This window comes from Strongylocentrotus purpuratus, unplaced genomic scaffold (genome assembly GCF_000002235.5).
Source record: "Strongylocentrotus purpuratus isolate Spur 01 unplaced genomic scaffold, Spur_5.0 spur5_scaffold_18, whole genome shotgun sequence".
In the NCBI taxonomy this organism is placed as follows: domain Eukaryota; kingdom Metazoa; phylum Echinodermata; class Echinoidea; order Camarodonta; family Strongylocentrotidae; genus Strongylocentrotus; species Strongylocentrotus purpuratus.
In genome coordinates this window covers 24,984,711-25,004,379 of record NW_022145603.1, presented here as the reverse complement: position 1 = coordinate 25,004,379, position 19,669 = coordinate 24,984,711, and the positions used below count along the sequence as shown (strand labels likewise).

Here is a 19,669-nt window from a genome sequence, read left to right as displayed (position 1 = left end):
CCCCTCCTCCCTTGCTCGCGCTCTCTCTCTCTCTTCTTCTCTCTTTCTCATTCATAATTAATCATGTCAATATAGAGAACTTCTGTTCATTTACGTCTCCTAGTCTTTGGTTTTTATAGAAAGATAAGATATCCAAAAGAAATAGGGGAGACAAAGAAAAAAAAAGGGTTCTGTGATATATAGATATGGGGACAAATAGAAACGGGGTGGTAGTACGAGAGTGTATGTTAGACTGTAGGCTGACTTCTGAAAATGTGAGCCATTTTTCAATTCCGTGGTCCACGAATCCGAACCACACAGTATTACATGATTCTGGGGTACTTTTTGGTGCTGATTTTGTTTTTTCCACTTGCCAACCCCAAAAACTACAAATAAAAGAGATATTTGGTAATTTATGCTAATTTATGCAAAAAATGTGATTTCGGCTTTTGTACACGTTTTTGAAGTTGAATAAGATGATTCTTGTATGTAAAAAGATAATTTGAGTAGAGAGTAATGCAGTTTAGAATGTAAGCCTTGAAATAATGATGTTCTTATGTATTTATTACAAGTATTAAAATAATGAAGCTAAAATATGCAAATTTATGCATATATTTGTCTACTTGTTTTCACAGCATGAAACAGAGGAGGGAAAGTTTAATTTTTTGTGTAATGACACTGTTTTTTCAAAGTAATCCAATTTATCTTGTCAACACATTCACTCAACAATCAAACAAACAAACAAAAACAAACAAAACACATCCACAAACACCAGCAACTTTCTTCTATTAATATTGGCATTGCGAGTCAGTACATGTATATGTCTGGGAATACTACACTAATTCGCACACATCTTCACACCCTATCGCTCACACATTCACTCAAACAAACAAACAGACAAAAAAACAAAAAAACTAAACACTCACAAACACTAGCAACTTTCTTGTATATTACACCCTATAAAAGAATTGATACACTAAACTTTGATTTGTTTACACATTCATTTGGCATTTTTAATTCTCACAAGACTTATGAGTTTGAAGCATGCTTTCAAATTTCTTTTACAAACAAAATAATTTCATTTTATGTCAGTGCTACATGTAATATACTTGACAATGATGATTCATATTTGCTTGTTTTGGTGTCCCATCGATTGTTCAACAGAGAGAAAAAAATCTTTGGCAAAGAGCAAAGATGATAAACTTTAAATGGTTAAAAATATTCCACCCCCCACAAAAAGGTTGAGAGAAGTGATAACATGTCTTTTACGGATGTCTGTTTGGCACTCTGCACTGTTCACTGCATTTCAATTTCCATACCGGTACTTGTAATGCTTAGCATACTTAGTGAAGAAGAAAAAAAAAACACCTCACAAACCAGATACTCATATTGACAAGTGAAAACACTAATAATCACTTGTACATGTAAGTGAGGATATTTACATAAATGTTGACAAAAAAACTTTTCTGAAATATACAGATCTTAGCATAAAAAGTATGTGTTCATGTTGTATACAGTAGCTGGATTGAGGACATACGTGTAAACAAGTCCTATACATAGATAAGTTAACATGTACTAGTATCAAAAAGCATACTGGACATTCTTATTAAGACCCATCTTGCACAGGTCCAATTCATACCACCAGTTGGTGCCCTCCTACATTTAGGAACGGTTGTCACTATCTGATCATTTAACACTTCCTCCAGGTGATTAATAAAGAAAAATAAGAAATACATGTATTGACTTTCCTCTCAGACATAAAGTGAACACTGTATGTACTTACATTTCAAGTTATAATAAGCATAATACAATATTTGTTCTTTGCTTTGGGTTTTCGTATTCACATTCTTGCAAAATTTCCCATTTCATCTAGAGGGGACAAATAATTTCAATACAATGCTACACAAATTACAAGTGAATGTCTCACTGTGTTATATAATGGAGTTTTACACATGAGCAACAACATTTAATCAATCCCCATTCGTATCTTTAAAATACTGCAATACATCATACAACGTAACTGCAGTTATTGTATAAACAGGAATTTCTCATACTTTTGAGTTCATTTTAGTTGAAGTGTACATGTATAACAATCATTTACACACCAATCTGTAATGTAACGCAGTAAGAGAATTTAAGTGAAATCATTTCAGTCATTTGTAAAAATATGCTTCAAAAGTAGGTTGGTGTTCAATGAGGATGCATGAAAATAAGTTATGGAGAAACAAAATCTGAAAAATTCACAAGAATAAATCAGGGACACACAAATATCATACAGCAAATGATACATGCTTTCCAAATCGGATACTAGTAGCCCATGCTATTACTTTTCCCCGGCTATGCAGCATCAAAATGTATTGATCACCCAACACTTCTTGTCAATATAAACGCATTATTAAGTTTTATGAAACTTAATAAAATCCTTTGCTGCATCCTTTTCAATGACACAACATATCATCTGAGTCCCCCATTTCTTCTACCATTTAACCTTTGGAATAATTCACAAGAAAATAATTTCACATGATGAAAATGATATGTGGAACATATGCTATTTTAACAAATGTATTATTATTTCAACTTCTAATCCCATTTGCAGCTGTGGAGCATCAAATTGCAACACAAAAGCAATATGAATAATAAATACTATTAATACAACATACATGTACCAACAAGTAATTTACAAGGTGTCGAAATATTAAACTAAATGAACTTATTCACTGGATTGTTTTTCAACAATGACACCCTTCCTTCTTACTCAAAATCAGAGTCTTCATTATCTTCATCTTCTTCTTCCTCTTCTTCTTCTTGCTCTTCAGCAGTGTTAGCAACTTGATTTTCACATCTTTCACAATTGCACATATCAGTGCACGGTATCTTATTTTTACGACATTCACACTGTCTTGTACTACAATGACTCTTTTTGCACTTGCACTTCAACTGCCCAAGAAAGTTTCCTGGTGCAGGAGGAAGGTTTCCCCATTTGATGACAAGGTCACCCTTTTCCATTGCCCAACCACAACATGTTGGATTCGGGGCATTTATTAACTTGTTTGTGGCTCGCCTGTGAATAGCAGCCTGGTAGTTGGCTCGCTTAGCATGCTCATGCAATGAGTCCTGATTAGGGGGAAGTGAATGTTCAAACTTGCATTCTAACCTGAACATATTGTACCGCACTAGATTGATACTTTTTTCTTCCTTGCGTCCATACAGAGCACAGACAAATTCTTCTAGTTTCTCATTCAGGTTTCCAGACAATTCAAAATGTTGTCCTACTTCACCAAATACCTGTACAAATCTCCTCTCCTCCAACATTAACTTAAGAGCTTTGATTTTACCTTTGCCATAGAATGCACTTACAGAGTCGCACCCTGTAAAACAGTGAAGCCCTATTAAGGCATTGGTAACATCAGTACCTAAATCCTCTGAGAGTGATGTCAAATCTATAGTTCGAGCCTGAGTTCCTCGTCCAGTGTGAAAGAGAACACGACTTTGAATGTTTCCAACCAAAGCAAGGGCAATGATGAAGACATCAGTATCAGGGCTCCTTATAATGACTGCCTTTTGTGTCTCATCTTCTGAGGAAGCCTGTCTTTGCGATGCATACGCACAGTGAAGAAGTAACCGAGTATCTGCTTCTTCGTGGTCTGCGTGGAGGTCTGGTATATCACAAACGACTAATTCCCCATTCTGAGGGCAGAGAGAATGGCATGTGGTTCCATGAGCTAGAAATACTTCCACATTCTTAAACTCATCTGGACTGGTTTGTCTCCATGTGTTGAACAAGAACTCCACTAATTCCTCCTTGTTTGCACCACATGCGATGTATTTCGTCCACTGAAGAGGGATAGGCTGGTCTTTGCTGTAGATCTTTATCCTCTCTGTTCCTCCGGCTGCTCGTTTGCCTCGCTCTCCACCTTTTATTGAAATGGACGGGTATCGATCAGTTACAAAGTGGATCGAGTTGGAGTACAAATTATTAGCCAATCCTATGAGCTTTTTGAGGATACAGTCAGCAAGATTCCCAAAGGTCATTAATGACGAAATGCGACCACCCATTTCTTGAATGAGGGCCATTCCATCAACCACCCAAACTGTTCCTTTTGGGATAACTGGTTCATCTGAACCTGAAACACTTTTTCCTTCAAAATGTCGAAGCAAACTGGCTTTGTTGGTTTTAACCAAGTTCCCTTCGTCTGTTCCCAAGGCCAAAGGATAAGTTGTTAGTGTGTACCTCATCAGATCTTGGATGTCAATGTCTCGACTCCGGGAAGCAATAAGCAGTTTGGCCAACATACTCTTATCGGCAGATGTTTTTCCCTGTTTACATAGCTTTTTTGATGCTTCCTTCTTCTTCATTGTTGTGAAGGTTTTGAGTTTTTTCTGTTTGATTGTGATGAACAGGTCTTTGGTCCCTGACTGAAGTCTCTCTTGAAGATATTCTTCGGTTTCACATTGACCGCGGCTATGGGCAAGTAGCAAGTCATTCTTAACCTCTTCTGTAGCAACAATGCCGGATGATATATGTAACAAACAGTCACTGGTTTCCTCAAATGGGTTTACCATTTTCTCAATCGTATCACAGACAGCTTGAATGTCCTCGTTATCTTTCTTGATACGGTGCTGCTGGAGATCTTTGACTGCGGCTGACGAATCACTCTTCCCAGCCATGCTTGCACACTGGTGCTGTATGGCTGCTCTAATATGATGAGACAATACCCATCTGTGGTAGGAACCTCTGGAGTTACTAAACCCTATTACTCCTCCCTGAGTCTTCGTGTCTCTGTTGATTGTTTGCTCGATTGTCTGGTCCCCAGGAATCCCAGCAAATCCATGCCTGTCTTGGCGAACGACAGCAAACTGGCCTTCGAGGAATGCATTGTGAACAGATGGATGAGTCTCGGGGAGTTGCTTCATTTCCATCCAATAGGCTGGTAGATATCTCGAGTAATTGATGTGGTCATATGCGAAAAACCATGGAAGCAGTCCTCTCACAGAAGACAAGTGCAACAACCAATTTCCTTCTTTTGTTGCTCTGATGAAGAGAAGCAGGTGCTCTACCATGTCTATATAGGAGGACCAGAAGGCAAATGTTGGCGAAGAAGATTTTTCCACTACAAACTTTTCGTACCTTGCTTGTAAGCTGCCAAACTCTTCATCATTCACAAGTTGCTTGTGGAGGAGTGATGGGAAAGTAGCTTGCAGCTTTTCCACAGTGTTGGATGCTTCCTCTTGTTCTTCATCACCATCATGGGATTTGATGAATGCCTGCCAACGCAAGTGTTCCATCGCTTCGCTAACGATTTTGTGCATCCTTATGCTCCTGTTATACTGACGCCCACAAAGAACTCCATTTGCAGAACCTTCAGCAACAAGTCCACTCTCAATGATTATGTCTTGTAGTCCAGCATCTCTGAAACGTTTCCCAAGACTTGCAAGGAAATTCATGCTTGTGTGAAACTCTCCCATTCTGATGACAGTTCTAGCCATGAGGTGGTCATCTTTCCAGCGTATTTGCTGGGCCTTACTGTAAATGGCCTGATCACAGACAATGACGATGGACTCTTGCTGAAGGAGGGTGCATATCTTTACGCTCTTCACTAGAATTGTATTGATCGTGTCCATTAGAGTGGGCGAGGCATCAATGGCTGGAAGATAGTATACACTGGATATTTTTGGCTTTGCTTGGTCCAACTGTGTGTTATATCCAGTCCAGCTTGGGAGTAAAGAACCTCTTTGTCCTTGAATGCGAGATAGGCGGAACGCTAGTTCCTTCTTCTTTGCCGACAGCAGATATGATTCTCTACGGTTTTCTGTTATGTCCAGGTCTTGCCCGAACGGTGCTGGACCCTTCTTCCCTGAACCAAAGTATGATACAAGGGATGAAGCAGGGGCAGTAATTGACCGTTTATGGGATCTTGGGACAGATGGGCGTTGGTCATTCACTACCTCAGGTTTTCCACTCTGGATCAGAATACCATTAGTGGAATGCGTTGTTCCCTTTCCTGATATGGTCTCTTCTGAGAAATCAATGTTGTCCCAGACTAGCGTGGTGAACTTTGGTGTCACACCTTCTGGCAAAACTTCATCTCCTCTTGAAAGCTGCTTTGTGGCAAGGGCAGTGTCATGCTCTAAGACCATCGAATGTGACGTGCAATGTCCGAGGCCATTCAGAATGCCAATCAGCTTTGCTGACCCTGTCATGTGTCTAACTGTCATGGCTAGTGATGAGTGTTTAGGAAAGATTACTTTACCCTTACAATTCATATACATTACATCTTGACAAATAGATAGTAACTTTCTCTTTTCATCTACACCTGTTCTTACAAAACCTGACAGTTCTAAATCTTCTGATGCATCTACAACCCAGGACAAGAAGTTGAATAACATGCTTGGAGTTGCTTCCTCGGCAGACTGGAGAGAAAGGTCACTTGCAACTGGAGGCCACTTGACTTGCTCTCGATGCTTGGTACATGCAGACTGAATGCTCTCCTTGAGGATCTAAATAAAAAAGCACAGGGAGAAGGAGAAAAAAAAACATTTAGCAATTTGTTAGGAAGGGCATGCTACATGTAAATTTGTTCATGAATAAAAAAATCTCCAAATTAAAAAAAAAAAAAAAAAACATGTATATTTGGCTTCAGTTTTACTGTGCTCTGACTGCCTAATTATTAAAAAAAAACAGTTCAAATACATACATGTACATGTTAATGCAATAACTCTGTGTTTCAAACCAGACACAGTTAAGAGTAATTGTAAGGGGTAATCATAAACTCACTAACATGTTTTTTTTCCTTCTAATTGATGCCCCAAAATCAAATGCTTATTTTCTATAGTATAATACATATACATGTACTCGTAGTATTGTACAATATTTTGTCCACATTTGGTTAAAAGTTCCATAAAAACTTATTATTTATGAAAAAATATTGAAATGTAAAAATCTATGTTATTGAACAACATCAAAATCATATGTTCAGTTCCTTAAAAAAATGCTCATGTGTTTGGAATCTTGTTTTCCTCCTTAAAATGTTGCACCTAAAACCTGTACGTACATCTTATTCATTTGCACCTCAGCACCTGCAAATATAAAATCATGCTTTACAGAAAATAAAGTGTTCACAAAAAATACAAAGTGACTACCAGTAGTTTTTCTAACCTGTGATGCATGGAAAAGTGTACGAAGCTGCCCATGTTGGGCGTCAGTAGAAATCTGTTTGGGTTCGTCATCACATGATGATTGCGAGTCTTCACTTGTGCTGGTGGACTGGTCTTGAACTGCCTGTTCTGCTAAGGCTTCTGCCTCCATCTCCGATGTCATAACAATGTCGCTCTCATTCTTCTTCCGTGGTGACACAAAGAGAAGCTCAGGGAATGCATCTTTAAGCAGCTTTTTGAGTCTTGATGTTTTGTACCCAGATACATCTACTCCCTCTACTCTTTTTGCAATCTTAATGAACATCTGTTTCAAAGTTGTCAGACGAAGGAGTTCCTTGCCTTGAACAATTCTCTTTTGAACAATTGAAGCGAGTTCACTGAATGATGCACTATACAAGTGCATACTTTCTGCATCCGTGTCAAGCTGATCTTCTTTAGAGACGCATCTCACAAACTCACGGTAACAAAGTTTGTGATACCGGACTTCAACAGCAACCATGTCCTTCCCACGTATCTGGGTTAATATGCGTGAATGTTTCCGTTTTTCAGCTGCTTGCAGAAAATTTGCTGCATTTATCCGCTCACACATAACCAGTGGGATAGGATACCTCTTACTACTAATCCTGTCAGTGAGCCATCGCATTTTCCTACAGATGATGCACTCTTTAGGAAGGACATTGCGAGACTTTGTTGGGGACACACTGGAGCGTAGAAGCTTCCTGGGTGGAGCAGATGTCGATGGGACATCGATGTCTTCTGTTGAAGATTCAACATCAGCATCTGAAAAAAGAAAAATTAAACCAAAATTGGTACAAGTTCAGCCTTTAGGTAGCTACAATGTAGCATGTGGTAGATTTCTAGGATCATATATGAGAATATTTAATTTCTACATTTCATATACTCATAACAAGAAGAGTAATCAGGTCCTAAAATGTATCACCAGTATAACATTTTTTCAAGAAATGCATACAGTAGGCCTACCTTGGACCGAGATAAATGTAGTTCATAGAAAACCAGGTTTTGATCTAGCCTCCAAACAATGTACATGTAGATCTACTACATGTTTGCCTAATTATTTAAGAATACACCATTTAATATTTAAAAATTCTGCATACTAAAGTACTTTTCAACAATTTAAGTCAGTTTCATTGTACATTGAGGTACGGTACTCAGTCATGCGTCGATCATCTAACGAGCAACATTACGTGCACGGTATATCTAAATAAATAGTCAAGTGTAGCTCTAGTAGTAGTAGTACAGCAGCCGCGTTATCAGAAAGATAAACATAAACACTGCAAAGTCTTGCAAATATTATCATATGCATGTAAGGGTTACTCTAAAGCTAATGCACATGCATCACTGCACTGCCACCCTGTTCAGATCTGAATGATTCTGAGCTGTTGTCAGTCAACTCAAGTCATGGATCATGCAAACTTTTTTCGACCTTTGTTCTGGTTCTACATCCATGCACACTCTTCTTATTAACAGTTAAGTCTGGACTGGAGTATGACTTACCTTCACTTTCATCACATTTCCTCTTTCTTGACTCTGCCCTCTGAATCTTTCCGACATGACAAAAAGTCTGGTAGCACCCAAGATGATAACCAGCGTAGCAGTCTTTTGGTAGAGGTGTATCTTCAACATTTGGGCTATTAAGGTCTATGCTCAATTGATTGGCAGTCTTTCTTGCAATATCAGCTTCTCTTGAACCAGAAATCTTGATCCAGCGAAGGCAACAGTTCAGAAACTTGGACCATCCTCTAGACTGAAAAACTATGACTTTTCCATCTTGATCAGAACATAAATGCATACAACAAAAGGCCTTTTTGGTAGCAGATATTGATTGAGAAGCCTTCACATCCATCCTTGTCCATGTTGTTTACATGCTAGGCTACATGTATACAGCACACATACAATATTTATGTAGGACAACCAACCTGAATCATTGTACGAGCCTGCTCAGTTTGCATGCACTGTATACTGGACTGTCTACTTCCCATACATAGAGAAGCTACACACACGTACACACAACACAACATGCATGCATATGTACATGGGCTTGCTGTGTGTGTGTAGGGTCCATATGCATGCTGTTCACTAATATTCATATACACTAATCATGGATAGTTTTTATTCATTTTCATGTTATTTTGTAAGAGTTGGGATTGGCAAGTGGTTTCAGATGTATTTGCTTATTTTTAAGAAAATATTACAGCTGACAAAGTGTGGTGCTAAATGATGGGTCACGAAACGGGTGATTTTCAGGTGTCAGCCCACAGTCTATGTGGGAGAGACAGAGAAACGGGGTGGTAGTAAGAGAGAGAGTGTAAAAGAAAGAGATAAAGAAAGAGTGTGAGAGAAAGAGATAAAGAGAGAGCAGTGAGAGGGGGAGATAGAGAGGGGGAAGAGCCCCAAAGAAGAGAGCTCAATGCTAGAAGGGGAACGAGTTTCTTTCTTCCTTTCTAAACTTAAATTTGCCCCCCCCCCCCCACTCTCTCTCTCTCTTTCCCGTTCATGTTTAGTAATGTCAATATAGAGACCCTACTGTTCATTTATGTCTCCAAGTCCGAGTGGTTTGATAGAAATATAGGTATGCAAAAAAAAATAGGGGTGGCAAAGAAGAAAAAAATGTTCTGGGAGATATTAATATAGGACAGAAAGAGAGAGAGTGGCGAGAGAAGTTAGAGAGAGAGAAAGAGAGAAGTGTGTGTGTGAGAGAGAGAGAGAGAGAGAGAGAGACAGACACAGAGAGAGAGCGAGAAGAGGAGACAGAGCGACAAACAGGAAAGTTATCCACGACTGCGTCAAAATCCGCTGACAAAATTGTCAATTTGAGACTCACATTGATGTCTTGATCTCACATCTCAAACATTCAAAACTTTCTCATTATTGGTCCAATTTATTTCAAACTTTCGCCGTTCTGTTTCTCTTACTTTTCTGCTTTCATACAAATGAACTTATTACAGGGTGGGATTGCCATTTAACAGTGTAATACAAAAAGACGTCCATTCTAAGCAAAAAATATTTATGAATCAAGAAAGATTTCATCATGTCCACTGACCATTAATATATTTTTAATTTTCCACAGTTAACATCGCGTTGCAAAAATATTCTGAATATAATTTCTCTTGGATAGTAACATTTTGAAATACAAATGTACACTTATAACTTAGTTGCATTCACAAATGCCTTTGAGTCACCGACTTACACGAGTTAATATCATAGCATTATTTGCTACACATACACATATACAATGTAATGGTCCTATGACATATTTACAAATACAAATCACATGTAAATTTATCGTCACTAATAATCAGATCTCCCTAATTTCCATCAGATTAAGAGAATCCTTTGACCACATACCTAAAACAATTAGTTTAACTTTTCACTTCCAAAGAAAATGTATTCTTTCCCAACTTAGGATTAACCCCCGATGCAAAACTACTGCAGTCCATCTACAGAACTATACTGTGCAGTTTGTCCTGAAGTAATGCATGTATCATGTAATACATGTAGTGCATTTCTGTGCGATTTTGCGTAATAAAATATGTCCTTCTAGAGTGCTTTGCATATTATTACACTTTATTTAAAGAAAAAAAAAATTACTGTACTGGTAGCAAAATGGAAATTAAAGCCAAACTTGTTGAACAAGATCTCATACTGTTCTATAACTTTTGCTTCAAAGATACCACGAGTCAACAACAACAACAACATTTGATCTTTATTGTGTAAAAATCAGAATAGAAAGGAACTCCAAACTAATATTTTAGGCGCCATTCTGTGAAGTTGTGAACCTAGGCTCAAGGAGGATCATAAATCAATTCTACTGAAAAAAATAATTGTGCATTGGTTTAAAACAGGATGTACACTACTACACTGGAGTTTTGTATTCCACCTCTCATTTGGTTAATAATGCACAATAAATGATGTATCAAATAAAATCTGTATTGTCATTAGATACAAAAGGAAATAATATGAGACCACATTCAAAAGTTTAATTCCAATATCTCTCTTTTTTTCACAACTAACATGTGTATTTTAAGCAAATAAATTGCACATCAGTTTTCATCAACATATTCCTGATTATATAGGCTCTAGCACTAACTTGTTAATAAAGATGTATCTTGCTGATATTGATTCTCAAAATGTATTTTGCCATCCGTCATTGTCAATACAGTATGTACTGCTGTGCAGCTGCATTGAAAATGCAAATTCAATTTCACTTGCTCTGACCATATCTGTACGTACAATTGTACATGTATGCAGAAAACATATTGCAAAATTTATACAATTTAATATAACTTAACATTTTTAATATAACAAAAGTGGTATTATTTCAACACATTTCTTATAATCAGTTTTAGTGTGTCAGTTATCACGAGTCCAAGAGTAACCTCTCAGTATAATGTTTCGGTAGCAGTTGCCTTCTCCGTCTCAAAGTGACACGCAACCCATAGTCTGACACCGGTGTGTCAGCTGCGAGAACCTTTCCCCTAGTTTCTAATCCATCTTGTCCAGTTCGATTCAGATCTGCAAAAAGGTTTTGGTCTTCGGTGTCTAGGAATTGATGCGATTCTGCAGCAAACTGTTCAAGTTTCTTCCTCGCGGCTCCTCCTCTTGCTTTTCTCTTGTTCTGATGAAACTGTGGACTCTGGCCATAGGTGTCCTTTCCGCCAGGGCCCCAGTCACGGATGTCGTCAAGTCTGCTGAAATTCTCATCGGGTGAAACAGAAAGGTCATGTGGATGATTGCTGGTGAGATGTCTCTGATGGGTATTGCTTGTCAAGGGTTTCTCTCTCAGAGCTGTTAGCCGAGAGTGGTGAAGGTTACCTTCATCAACATCACCATCCCTGTAAGAATGATGCTTGTTGTCATGCCAACCCCTCACAGATGATGTTTTTGACCTAGTGACAGAGCTCCTGCCAGTCTTGACCCTGCCCTGGTCACGCAGTCTGTGTGAGGCATCATGTAAAGTTTTAGAATAATCATGTACTCCTGTTTCCATCTCCTCCTCATCCTCAAATCTTTGTAACATACTCTTAGTTGATGAACCCCTTCTAGTCGTCCTTTGTTCCTTCCTAAATACTGTGCTATCCTCCAACCAAACACCATCATCATCATCTCCATCATCGATTCTTACATCATCGTCCTCATCCTCCACCACCATCCTCCTCCATGATTGATCTCCATCCCTTCCATTCCTAGATGCGTCGCCAAGAAAATGGAGGGGCTGGAATCCCTTGGGGAACCTCTTCTCACTAGGGATGGGCGTGGTCGATGATGACTTCCGGACCGGTCTCCGTTTCCGTTTGGTGTGCTGGGTCTCCATGGCCGATTTCCCAGTGATGTCTCCATTTTGTTTTTTTCTCCTCCTCCCTTTTGGGGCTTCCTCCATGTCAAGCATGGCAGGATGAAATTGAGGAGATACCTACAACACAGGAATATAATAATAATGATTATTGATTATGATATTATTATTACTAGTAATAACAACAATAACAATAATAATAATTACAATAATGATGCTGCTAATAATGATAACAACAATAATACTACTAATAATAATTCTGATGTTTACAATCAATGACAACAAATAAAACCATATTGTTGGCAATATGACACCATAAAACAGGTTCTAAAACTTAGTCAATCTAATTTGTCAAATGACACCATGTGATAATGCATATTTGTTTCCCACTGTTCAAATACATTGTAGGTTGCTATCGAAATGTGACAGCGCACAGCAAAAGTGATAATGTGAGATAAGACATACATGTACAGTATGTCTCTGGCGCATACAAAGAACAGATGTAGTAAAATGAACTTAATGAAGGTAGTTTCAAATGGCAAGAAAATTGATGCACAGATTAAGTTTTTGAGAGCTCTTTTGGAGTTTTCCCAAGCGAACCCACTCTCTGCTCCATTGCATATTTTCCACTGCTCAATTTTATCTTTCACATCCACCTACGGTCACTCCAGCAAAGCATAGAGTCAATGCTAAAGCATATTGACCTTTAGCGCTGTAGTACGTGCTAATAGGCAGCAAAGGCACACTAATGCACAAAATGAATATTAAGTGGCTGATCGGCAAGTTTGACAGTAGACTCACGATTTGAATTTTCAAAGTATTTTTCTAACATCGATAAGTTGAAAAGATTGTATTTTACTGCTATTTAGGAGCCATCAATTGTCACTAAAGTACCGATTTAAAGGGAACTCATTCAAGTTTTGTACAGGGGTGTTTGAAATGTTGAGTATCAATAGAGGTCGTCTAAACAGTTTTTACTACACAGCCAGGATAGTAATGCAGCTACACTGTATGTGCATGTGCCTACGGTGACCTACCCATGTGGTTTCTAGGCCATCTTCCAAGTAAAGCACCTGAGCTGTGATAGGGTTATCAGCTGCATTGGTGGGACTACAAAGACGTCTGGGTAGCTTTTCTGCAGGGCTTTCTGTAAACATCAACGTGGGTTTCACTTGATTGAAGCATCCCGGTTTCTTGGAGGAGCGTGTACGAGGCATTGTGATGTCATCAGGATAGCCCTACAAAAATGAAAGCAAGGAGAAGAATAAAAAGATGACACAATTTTATTAGAATGCCAAGTGTAATACTAGTATAATCAATTCAAGACGCTCCGCCAGATTTGTCCTTCATCGCTACCATAACACATCAAGCGTTGGAGAAAATGACAAATGGGATGGCCTTCTCTGCAGACCCATAGAGAGCACTCCAGACTAGCCCTCTTCTACAAAATCCACAATGAGACTGTGGATTTTGGCCGAACAAACCACATCACTCCTGTGACAAGACCATCAAGGACAGTTCACCCTGAAGGGTATCAGCTCCCCAGGTCCAGAACTGAACAACACAGGAGGATGACCTTGCGTGCATGGAACTCTCTACCAATAGACATAGTAAAGGCTCCATTGGTACAAGCATTTTGTCAACTACCGACAAAATGCAGTGGCTAACCCCAGAACCAGACTAGAAGATTTTTTTTACTTGCACCTTATGTAAATAGGACACTCAGCACTTCACGTCCTTTGTCAGTAGGGGCGCTGGTCCGAGAATAAGGATCGTCTTCATAAACGAAGATCGTCTTTGTAAATGCGGACCAATGCATCCTAAAAAACAAGGATCGTCTGCAAAAAAGCAGATGTTCCATATTTTTGATCGGCACATTGGCGATGCAAAAAACGGATTCCAGGATGATTTTCTTGATGCATTTTACATTGACTTTGTACAGAGACCTTCACATTATGAGCAATAAAAAATTGGGAAGACGGACAACCCATAAAAGTAGACGGTCAACTAGGGTTATTTTCTCCTGGGGAATCCAAATTTGGCATTGCCAGCACGTGGTTCGATAACCCCAAACCCGCAGAGCGCCGATGAAAAAAACCGTCCGCGAAAATGCAGACGATCCTTGTTTATGAGGACGCACATTTAGTCCGCGTTTATGAGGACGATCCTCATTCTCAGACCAGCGCCCCTACTGTTTGTGACACACACACCCCTTTCATCTGCAAGAATCTTCAGGAGTGAAGGAGGCAGATTATGACAAAGAGTAGGCCTAAGTGTTGGAACAGAGAATTTGCTTCACTGTCAGTGTTAGCCTTAAAGGGAAGGTCCACCCTGAAATTAAGTTAGTTTTAATAGGAGTAGAAAAATGAGAGAAACAAGTCAGTGAAAGTTTGAGCAAATTCCGATTAAAAATAAGGAAGTTAGGATTTTTGAAGTTGTGATCAATCAAACACAAATTGGCAACTCTATGACGTATCATGCGAGCTCAACTTCCATTTGCTCAGTACTAAAAAAATCTAAAATTTTCATTTTCCCTCAAGAAAAATTTCAACCATACATGCACCCTAAATATAATAATTGCAAATATGTTTCTATACTCCCCCTGCAAGGAACAAATATATATTCCGTCATCAATAACGAAGAAAACATGATTTTATGGAATATCATGCACAAAGCAAATGAAGGAGAGCTCGTATGATAAGTCACAGAGTTGCCAATTTGTATTTGATTGATCACAACTTCAATAATTCATAACTTTCTTATTTTCATTCAGAATTTGCTCAAACTTTCGCTCACCTGATTTTCTTATTATTCTGCCTCTATCGAAACAAACTTATTTTGGGGGTGGACTTTCCCTTTAAGGGCTCTCTCGAAATGTTTTTTTAATGATATTATTTGAGAGAGCCTTAAACGGCTCCCATACCCCTGCACGGAGAGGCATGTAAACAAAACTCAAAAGTGGTCCAAAATCACACTTTCGCGCACCCGACCAATATTGGACAGTGGCTTTGATAAATTTTGTCGTAGTTTTGGTCTTAATTACCGCTTTAATTTCAAAATCGGATCTAAAAATAACAAAATAAGAGCAATTTTCTTACCAGACCGATACAGCTCAGCTCCCTTTTCACGTGTACCGTGTGAATTCACGATGTCTACACAATGGTGATGACCTCTGACTGGCACTTCGTAAATGTGCTGCTTCCGTATAATGCGCTGAATAACACTCATACAGCGCATTATACGGAAGCAGCACAATTTACCCACAATTACGGAAGTGCCAGTCAGAGGTCATCACCATTGTGTAGACATCGTGAATTCACACGGTACACGTGAAAAGGGAGCTGAGCTGTATCGGTCTGGTAAGAAAATTGCTCTTATTTTGTTATTTTTAGATCCGATTTTGAAATTAAAGCGGTAATTAAGACCAAAACTACGACAAAATTTATCAAAGCCACTGTCCAATATTGGTCGGGTGCGCGAAAGTGTGATTTTGGACCACTTTTGAGTTTTGTTTACATGCCTCTCCGTGCAGGGGTATGGGAGCCGTTTAAGGCTCTCTCGAATAATATCATTAAAAAAACATTTCGAGAGAGCCCTGGCCTTAAGTAGTCATAATTATGAAAAAATAAAATTCCAATTAAAATTCCCGTAATGGCGATAGATGTATACTGATTTATCTTATACATCATATATGCAAAGCAAATTCACTGAGAACTTACCCTAAATCACAAATTTAATCAATAAAGAGATTTTTTTTTTGCCAAAAATGGCACTGCCACTAATTGCCCACTTCCGTACGCGAAATCTCTCAAAATTGAACCCGGCCGGGGCGGGAAGGGTATCATTAGCACTGGTATGTTCTATCGCTGAAAGCTTGTGGGCCTCTGGAGTTGTCAACATTCAATCACAAATTACATAAGCTTTCCGATAATACCACACTTTAAGGTGGTCCCTACCGGTCTCATAGTTCATTTCGTAAAAACAGCACAAATAATCGCTCATACACGGTCAAAATTGCTCTTACTACTGAGCTCAAAGGTGATTTTGAAGACAAAGACAGATCGGGTTGACGGTGATTCTGATGTCAGAAGCTTTGTAAAGTTTTCCAAATAAGGTAAGTGCTTATAAATATTCATGAGAGGTGAATCACAAATAAAGAAAGTGAAATTCATCCGCCCCTCGTATTGGCACACACTGCACAAAAGCATGTTCACTGGTGACAAAGAGTCCAATGCAGCCAGAGGGTGATTTTGCAATATCGCCCTCATGCGGTCATTAGGGACCCTACCTTAAGGCTAGTCAGTGTCACAGACAGTCAGGCGAGTGGAAGGATTTAACCAGAGTACAGACTGAAAATGAAACATACATCGGCAAGAGTTTATTTCAAATTAAAAACAAAACTGGGAAAGGTTTTGTCAAATGCTTAAATCTGCAGGATCTAGGTCTAGAATCTATGCACATGTTGTTGTCAAAATCATTGGCATTCAAAAATGATTTAGAATCTATCTCTCTCTCTCTCTGACAAGTCACAAGATCAAGAGTTAGTCACAAAATAAGTCACATATTTACATAATGTTGAATCAGGAATACTGACTGTCTGAATGTAATTTCTAGTCAATTAATCTGTTTGCTTCTCTGAGACTGAGCTGAGTGTGAGTCTGAAACTAAAATTTGTCAATCGAGCTGGCACAAATCCAACAGCATTTTAAACGTGTGGGACTGCCTACAATAAAACCCGAACTCTGTGACAGCTACAGAAAAAGTAACAAAGACCATAATTGTATCATCAATTCTTACCTAAGTAGAATGTTAACCCGTTAAAATTTTGAGGATTATCGGAGAAATTGCTGAGTACCATCACTAGGCATCACATCTGTAAATATTTCAGTGTTTGATATGGTTTCCAACTTCCGTCCGTGATTTTGTTTTGAATACACCAGTTTACAGTTGTATCAGTGCGCATGAGCAGACAGAGGTCAGAGGTTATTGGCCCCAAAATTGGGGCCAATAACCTCTGACCTCTGGTATTTATGCGTAAATTAAGATTGCGCCCATGCAAATGATGATATGCGCGCACAACGCAGCGCGCAGGCAGTGATATCATCATAATTTGCATGGGCGCAATCTTAATTTACGCATAAATACATGACTTCTAGGTCATTGGCTTTGTTTAAAATGGCGCACACAACTGTAAACTGGTGTATTAACCGCAAATTCTGATCCAAAGAGGGCGCACTTTCATTTCGCTTTTGACATGCTTTGAAAATTATTTGGAATTTGGAGAGACCCCTACCAGCTATGTTTTGTCATATTTTTTTTGTTTGGTCCCAAAAATTTGAAAATTTGCCGGATCGACCTTTCGTTCCGTTGGGGGGGGGGGGGGGGGGGGGTGGGGGGGGGGGGGGGGGGGGGGGGGGGGGGGGGGGGGGGGAGGGAGTTAGGTCACCTTTTTTAGGTCACCCATTAACATTATTTTTTAACAATTTTTTTTGTAAAGGGGGGGGGGGGGGTTCCTCCAAAATACACAAATAAAAAAAAAAAAAGGGGGGGGGTTAACCCAAAACCCCCTCCCCCTACGAATACGTAATAACAGAAAATAGAAGGAACAAATTCTGAGGATTCAAGATCTCAAGTTCAAACAAGATCATGTATTGTATTGTATGTCTTAAACTTCATTGATGTAGGCCCAGTGGCGGATCCAGGGGGGGGGGGGGGGGGGGGCACAGGGGGTTCCCGTTCCCCCCCCCCCCCCCCCCCCACCCCCCCCCCCCCGGCCCAAACAAAATATGTTAAAATCAGCCCTAAATTCGCCCAAAATGTACTGAAAAACAAGGACGTGCCCCCCCCCCCCGGGCCAAAATATATATTATATATTTTGTTTATTTTTTTTTTATTAAATTTTTTTTTTTTTAAAACCAAAAAAAAATGCCAATGGCTGACCTAAAAAGGTGACCTTACCCCCCCCCCCCAACGGAGCAAAATGTCAAATTTAAAATTTCGTGACCCCCCCCCCCCCCCCCCCCCCCCCCCCCCCCCCCCCCCCCCAAAAAAAAAAAAAAAAAAAAAAAAAAAAAAAAAAAAAAAGTTTATTGCAATTTGAATAAGTTGTGGATGCCTTCCAGTTTCGGCTAAAACTGCTAAATTGCTGTATTTGCGGTTTACCCCTAATATATTAAAGTGTACTTTCTCAAAAATCGTTTTTTTAAATAATTAAGTCCTGTTTTCCCTGCATGTTTCTATGAAAAGAGTGAAACTGTCACTGGGGCGTGGCTACAACTTTTTTTTTTAAAGAGCAGCGGGGCCGATCGAGCGGCAGCTGTTTGCCAAAAAGTTATCTATTTAGTTGTCTTCCAGAAAGTGGTAGAAATGGTGCTCAAACCTTCACATTTGGTATTTTTCCTTCTTCTACATGTTGAAAAGACTCTTTAGTCCAAACATGTGTTTATATATACCTGCTGCATGAGAAGAATGCTGACCACTCCCTTCCCCTGTTAACAAAGCCATGATTTATCATGTCACTGTAATGAAATTTTTACTGAATGGACTTGAATATCGCTGATTTATTCACGTTTTTATATTTCGTTTATTTTGCAGATTCACAATTCATCTTTAAAAAATTATTACAAAGAAGGCTATGACCGCGGACCAGATGTCGAAGATGAACTTGGCTATGCCGAATAAAATATGATTAATAAAAACAGGCAAGTGTGCAGATAATATCAAACTGAGCCCATTTGTAGCCGAGCAAAAAGTTCGTTAAACACCAATTCCTGGCCCAAGCCTATAAATGAATCCGATTTAAGCCTCGCACAATTTCCTCATTTTAATCTTCTATAATTTTGCTTAAAGAAATCGTATTTAAATTTTAGCTTTGAAAAATCGACATGATCATGATGCTGTTATTATTATTATTCACAAGACATATGACAAAAGAAGGTTGTTTTTTAAGAGGCTTCGAGTTTGCACGTGGCTGCGATTTTGTCAGTATCCTTTTTTTGTTAAATCTATGCTCCATAACAATTAATTAAACACATAACTGGCAACTTTGTCTCCCAAGGCCATCATATGCTTTCGTTTTTAAAGTTTGCCTTATTTAGTTTTATATAAATTATAAAAAGTGAAACATTTTGTATACATTGTCGATGATATTGATTGCTGTGTATTATCATTTGTTTTTTTGTAAAAATGTTCATTTGCTTTTATTTTACTTTAATGAAAATTAAA

The 19,669-nt window shown here is 38.8% G+C and overlaps 2 protein-coding genes across 2 annotated transcripts; both read right to left on the bottom strand.

Moving 5' to 3' along the window:
* Window positions 1–961: 961 nt before the first annotated feature.
* Window positions 962–9,411, bottom strand: LOC115925529. The gene is made up of 3 exons (XM_030989577.1): window positions 8,650–9,411; window positions 7,136–7,914; window positions 962–6,477 (listed from the first exon to the last, which is right to left on the bottom strand). Exons 1-3 carry the CDS (start codon window positions 8,996–8,998, stop codon window positions 2,731–2,733), a joined length of 4,875 nt encoding a protein of 1,624 aa, XP_030845437.1. The 5' UTR covers window positions 8,999–9,411; the 3' UTR covers window positions 962–2,730.
* A 765-nt stretch (window positions 9,412–10,176) lies between these two features.
* LOC105443494 lies at window positions 10,177–17,377 on the bottom strand. The gene is made up of 3 exons (XM_030989576.1): window positions 17,243–17,377; window positions 13,483–13,683; window positions 10,177–12,565 (listed from the first exon to the last, which is right to left on the bottom strand). Exons 2-3 carry the CDS (start codon window positions 13,660–13,662, stop codon window positions 11,513–11,515), a joined length of 1,233 nt encoding a protein of 410 aa, XP_030845436.1. The 5' UTR covers window positions 13,663–13,683; window positions 17,243–17,377; the 3' UTR covers window positions 10,177–11,512.
* Window positions 17,378–19,669: the final 2,292 nt, after the last annotated feature.